General features: G+C 45.6%; 1 protein-coding gene across 9 annotated transcripts in view; it reads left to right on the top strand.

Annotated features, from left to right (window-relative positions):
• The first annotated feature begins 220 nt into the window (after positions 1-220).
• The window catches only part of SNAP91 (synaptosome associated protein 91), a 155,135-nt gene continuing 149,355 nt past the window's right edge, over positions 221-6,000 (top strand). For 7 of the 9 annotated variants that reach the window (XM_068551700.1, XM_068551699.1, XM_068551698.1 and 4 more), the window contains exons 1-2: positions 221-371; positions 1,253-1,412. In XM_068551700.1, the coding sequence (XP_068407801.1) occupies positions 1,283-1,412 (130 nt within the window). In that variant the 5' untranslated portion in view covers positions 221-371; positions 1,253-1,282. Of the gene's footprint in view, positions 372-654; positions 861-1,252; positions 1,413-6,000 lie in introns of those variants that run through there. The other 2 variants (XM_068551694.1, XM_068551693.1) reach the window with 2 other exon arrangements.

Below are 6,000 nucleotides of genomic sequence, written 5' to 3'. Positions count from 1 at the left end.
CGGCCCCGGGGGGCGGCGTGTGTGAGTAGCTGGGAGGGGGCCGCGAGGCGCTGCGTGGAGAGCTCGCCCGGGTTTGTCCGCCGCCGTCACCTGACTCGTCGGAGCAGCCACAGCTGAGGTGGGGGCGGGGATGGGGACGCAGCGCGGAGGGCTGGAGAGGCACGGCGGCGGGCGGGTGCGGCTGGCTCCTGGGGCCACGGGCGGCGGGCGCAGGGACCGCGGAGCTGAGGGCGGGGGCCGGGCCAGGGCCGGAGGCGGCGCGCCGCGGACACCGGGTCCGCTCGCGGCCGCTCACACCCACCCGACGCGACTTCCCTCAGCGGCCCGGGCTCCGCTCATCCTGCGGCGGGCGGCGCCGCTCCCGGGGCGGGGTGAGTACCGCCGCCCAGGCTCGGCCCCCTCCCCGTGCTTGGGCCGCGCGGGGATCCGGAGAGGATAATCCTAGGGCGCGGAGAAGGGCAGCGGCCGGGTGACAGCTCCGCGGCGCGCTCGAGGGCGGGCGGGGGGCTGGGCTGTCAGCCCGTCTCTGCTCCGCTGTCAGGAAGGGCGAGGCGCTGCGAGACGCCGGCGCCTCCGCGGAGCCCTGGGGCGGCCCCTGCGGCGGCGATTTGGGGGCGAAGGGAGGGGGTCCGGGCGGAGGGCCTCGGCGGGGCTTTGGAGACCGCGGTGAGGAAGGAAGGGGAGGCGGGCGCGTAATATGGCGCAACGCTAGGATAATCTCTGCCGCGACCGAGGGAGGACGAGCCAGTTGCTGCAGCAGCGCGAGGAGGAGGAGGGAGGCGGCCAGGGCTTGCGTATGCTATCCTTTCTCCGAAGCCTGCGGGCTGCTAGGAGGAGACGCTGCGGCTGGTAGGCGAGAGGTGGGCACACGGCGGGCGCGGCGCCCAAGGCATAACCCCGACGCACGCGGGAGCTGGTCTGGCACCCGAGATAGCTTGCAGGGGAAGTGCTGATGGACGGGGGGGGGGGGCGCGGAAGGGTGAGGCGGGCAGCATCCGGGGGGAGGGGAGTGGGGGGGGGGGTCGGTCGGGGACATTGGCACGATGCTGGCACCGGACTCGCGCTAGTCTCGCTCAAGATCTCCTAGACCGCGTCGTTCGAGCGGGGCTTAGCGCGGTGCTGGCTCCGCGGAGGTGGTACCGGGGCGGGAAGGAGAAGAGAGCCGCCATGCGGCTGGAGGAGGCAAGGCCTGGGTGCTCAGAGGGTCGGGTCTGCGGCTTAAAGCAGGACCATCTCCCCCTTTTTCCCGCAGAAGAGGAGGCGGTAGACGCGGCCGGAGAAGATGTCGGGCCAGACGCTCACGGATCGGATCGCCGCCGCTCAGTACAGCGTGACAGGCTCCGCTGTAGCCAGAGCGGTGTGCAAAGCCACCACTCATGAAGTGATGGGCCCCAAGAAGAAGCACCTGGACTGTAAGCATCTCTTTATATAAGTGGGACATGCGCATGGCCGAGGCGCGGTGGGTACGGGCGGCGCGGCCTGCGCTCTCGGTCGATAATGCTGCAGCCTTCCGACCTACCAGCGGGGCTGCCCCTGGGCTCGAAATCTCCCACCGTGTAGGTGTCGCCTTGGGTCGGCCCTGAAACCTTGTCTTTGAGCCATTTTTTTCTCCTGTTGACCTCCAAGGTTTTGCTGGAGAAAAAAAAAAAATTATATATATATATAGATTAATAATTTGATACCGAGAAATTGTAAATTCAGGGTTAGGCGCTTTTCACCTCTTTTTTTTCCCCCCCTTTCTCCACCCCCCCCCTTTTCCAGTCCACGTTAGAGGAAATCAGGGGTTACACAGTCGTAACAACAGTAACCCCAAAAATGGATTCATGGAAGGTCAAATTTATCACCCTAGTTGTTTCCTAAATACATTTTGGGTAGTTTTAAAAGAGCGTCATCTTTTTCGGTGCTGCTGCTGAGATTTGGTGCTTGAGTGTGTGTTGTATGTCACCACACCAAATTGAAATAAATTCCAGCTCTTGAATGAGGAAATTGCACGTCATAGATAATGGAGATTTCATTTTACCCATCCTGGCACACTTCTTTGTCCCATTCTCAGGAGCTGCAGGGCAGAATGGCCATGCAGTGGACACAAAATGGATGTGCTTTCCCAGCCTTAGAGATGGTGCAATTTTAAATGAAAACATTCAACTTATAATTTTTTTTAAAGTATTGGTTTTTTGATGGGAAAAGGCTTTAATCTAGTTTGGAATCTATATATTTCTGAAGTAAATATTTCATTTGATTAACATAGTAAATGTTTAGTTATTGAAGGGCAAATGGGGACACTTAGAAAAAGGCTTTCACCTGCTTTGAGTAGTGAGTTTCCTTATAAGTAAGGCTACATCAGAATATATTCTGTAGTTGCTGTTCAGTCTTTTGGGACCTGTTTAGGATCTGTCCTGCTGTGGTGTTCGTTTGTAAAGGTCAGTGCTGGCATGAAAGACACAGGCAGGTCTAGCCATACCCATTTCCCATCTGGCTTCCTTTGCCCATTTTCTGGTTTTCTTATGCTTGAGGCCTTCCCCAGTGTCTGCCTTGTGCAGCTGAGAAAATGGCACCACTGTTAGAATTGACTCTGGTCCTGTTACCTGTTTAAGCAAAGCTTGATGAAGCTTACAGCTGGATATTGTAAGGGTTCTCCAGCCTTGCGAACCTGTTGTCTCATAAAATTGAATAATTTTGCTACTAGAAGCTTGCCTGAGGGGGAAACACCATTACTCTTTTCCTGAGGGAATTTTCAACAAAATGTGTTGATTATGGTATCGTGTGTTATACATGCAGTACAGGGTGAGAGAGGTGGCCATGGCCCCTAACAGAAGTGGAAATTATAAATTCATGACCAGCTCGTTTTGCTGCAGCATGCTGAATCATTTAGCCATCTTTGATCAGTTTCCCCAACTCTGGAAGGATGATTCATGTTTTAAAGGTAGGTGTAGGTGTAGCAAATCCTCATAATAAAAAAGCTATAGGTTATGGATTTGCTCAATGGTTTGAAAATGATAGATCGATATATTGATACATTTCAGAGAACACTTACAGGTTTGAGCATTTCATTAAACATGATTCAGATAAAGACTGACTTTTCCATATCTAGATAGTCACCTTAATCTTTAGATCTTGAAAAGTCTTTTATAAACTTTCCAGGTGGGAGGTTTTTCAGTAGCTCCAGCATATGTTAGTGAGTGAAGTGATTCTGAAGATGTGGAACATAGGGGGAAGATTCCTTATTTAAGGAAAGCAGCGGAAGTAGGAACTGGTATTGAGTTAAGAACACGGATAATCATAAGAGCTAAACATTTATTGAGCAGTTAGTATATGCTGGGCACTGAGCTTTACATTATTAATTTATCATCACTTAAAAGGTTCGGGGAAGGTAATTAACTTTCATACCTTTTAACCCCTGCACTTAACTGCCATCTGTGGTTTATTTAGTAATATTCTCTAATAGAGAGGGGGGAAAAAGGGAACCAAATGAGCCTGAATGGTCTAATCTTCAGAATACCCATCCTGTTTGCATGGCTTTATGTGAAATTGAGCATCACAGCCCCACACACTGACTGTAATTTCTATGATATGCGTGCAAAAATGTTAATTCTGTCTTTTAAAAAATGAGCAAAAGCCAGGCACTGAGGAGTATTGGTCTTTCTTTTTAACATTTTACTTTTCCAATAAGACATAAAATAAATTATCTTCACTTAAAGCCAACCTTAGGGTAGAATTTGGAAAGATAGGTATCAAGTTACTGATATGTCCTACTTTAAGAAAACATGATATGGAAAGTCTGAACATATAAATAATGTTGTATGTATATGTACTGCAAGAGGGGATCTTTGCACAGAATTCTTTGTAATGTTCCTTTAAGTAACAGTAGACTACCTTAGTAATTTATTCGCAGGTGCTCCAGTAACACACCAGTTTTAAAAGTGAGTTACACCAGTTATTAAAACATGCAAACATATAACTAAGTTTCACTATAGGCACTGAAATAATCTTAAGTTTATTTAGTTTTGAAAATATTAAATACTAGTTAGGAGGAAAAGAGTGCAAAATGTAGAGTTGGGGATTTGAAACCAAAAAAGTTTTGTTTTTTTTAAAATTTCTCTTGTAAGTTTATTTTCAATATTCATAACGAAGAGCTTCCTGTTGTTTAGCTGGTATATAGGTCTTTTTTTTTAACATCTTTATTGGAGTATAATTACTTTACAATGGTGTGTTAGTTTCTGCTGTATAACAAAGTGAATCAGCTGTACATACACGTATATCCCCATTTCTTCTCCCTCTTGCGTCTCCCTCCCACCCTCCCTATCCCACCCCCCTAGGTGGTCACAAAGCACCGAGCTGAGCTCCCTGTGCTGCTTCCCACTAGCTATCTATTTTACATTTGGTAGTGTATATATGTCAGTGCTACTCTCTCACTTCGTCCCAGCTTACCCTTCCCCCTCCCTGTGTCCTCAAGTCCATTCTCTACATCTGCGTCTTTATTCCTGTCCTGCCCCTAGGTTCATCAGAACCATTTTTTTTTAGATTCCATATATATGTGTTAGCATATGGTATTTGTTTTTCTCTTTATGACTTACTTCACTCTGTATGACAGACTCTAGGTCCATCCACCTCACTACAAATAACTCAATTTTGTTTCTTTTTATGGCTGAATAATATTCCATCGTATATATGTGCCACATCTTCTTTATCCATTCATCTGTCGATGGACACTTAGGTTGCTTCCATGTCCTGGCTATTGTAAACAGTGCTGCAATGAACATTGTGGTACATGACTCTTTTTGAATTATGGTTTTCTCAGGGTATATGTCTAGTAGTGGGATTGCTGGGTCATATGGTAGTTCTATTTTTAGTTTTTTAAGGAACCTCCATACTGTTCTCCATAGTGGCTGTATCAATTTACATTTCCACCAGCAGTGCAAGAGGGTTCCCTTTTCTCCACACCCGCTCCAGCATTTATTGTTTGTAGATTTTTTGATGATGGCCATTCTGACTGGTGTGAGATGATATCTCATTGTGGTTTTGATTTGCATTTCTCTAGTGATTAGTGGTGTTGAGCATCATTTTCATTGATGGCAATCTGTAAATCTTCTTTGGAGAAATGTCTCTTTAGGTCTTCTGCCCATTTTTGGATTGGGTTGTTTGTTTTTTATATTGAGCTGCATGAGCTGCTTGTATATTTTGGAGATTAATCCTTTGTCAGTTGCTTCGTTTGCAAATATTTTCTCCCATTCTGAGGGTTGTCTTTTCATCTTGTTTATGGTTTCCTTTGCTGTGCAAATGAAACCAAAAAAGTTTTAATTAGTTTGATATGTATATAACTTTGTAGTTTGGAGTTCAGATTAGAAGGTTGTAAGAATAGAGTTTATGGCTCTGTGATTTTCTTTTTTTAAAGACACTGGGTTAATTGAATGGGCTCAGAATCTTTATGAAATGTGTACTTAATATTATTTAAAGTACTGGTTTAGAAGATAATTTTTTTCTCTTTGGGTTGATAGGCCACAAAAATTATTGTTAACTATGGTAATTTATAAAATGATGCTTAATGATATATGATTTATACATTTGAAGAAATGATTTGTCAACATCTGGAGGCAGAATTACATGTAGTAAGAAGGTAGAGAGATAAGCAAACTCTAGACATATATTCTCATATATTTTGTCCTTCTTTTCACTCATAGTATGTTTCTTGGAGGAAAAAAATGTATTCAGAAAAGCTTGACCATAATCAGCAGTTATAGATGAAATTTAAGGGCTATGATTAACCTTAATAATTTAAATAAGGATTATATATTTTAAGGTACTTTTGGATTATGTAAAACTTTTATTCTATACTATAATAAGATTGCCCTTTGCACATGAAAATTAAACACCTAACCAATGTTAGTTTAACATTAGTTTTTCTGGATCCATCTGTACATCCTCACTTCTTTCCCTTTAACATTGTGTACCTATTTTATAGCACATGAAACATCCAGACTTGTCAAGCGTTCACCTTCTTGA

The sequence above is a fragment of the Eschrichtius robustus genome, chromosome 9, assembly GCF_028021215.1.
Source record: "Eschrichtius robustus isolate mEscRob2 chromosome 9, mEscRob2.pri, whole genome shotgun sequence".
Classification (NCBI taxonomy): Eukaryota; Metazoa; Chordata; class Mammalia; order Artiodactyla; family Eschrichtiidae; genus Eschrichtius; species Eschrichtius robustus.
Note: the sequence above shows the minus strand (reverse complement) of the source record. Positions and strands in the feature narration are given on the sequence as shown.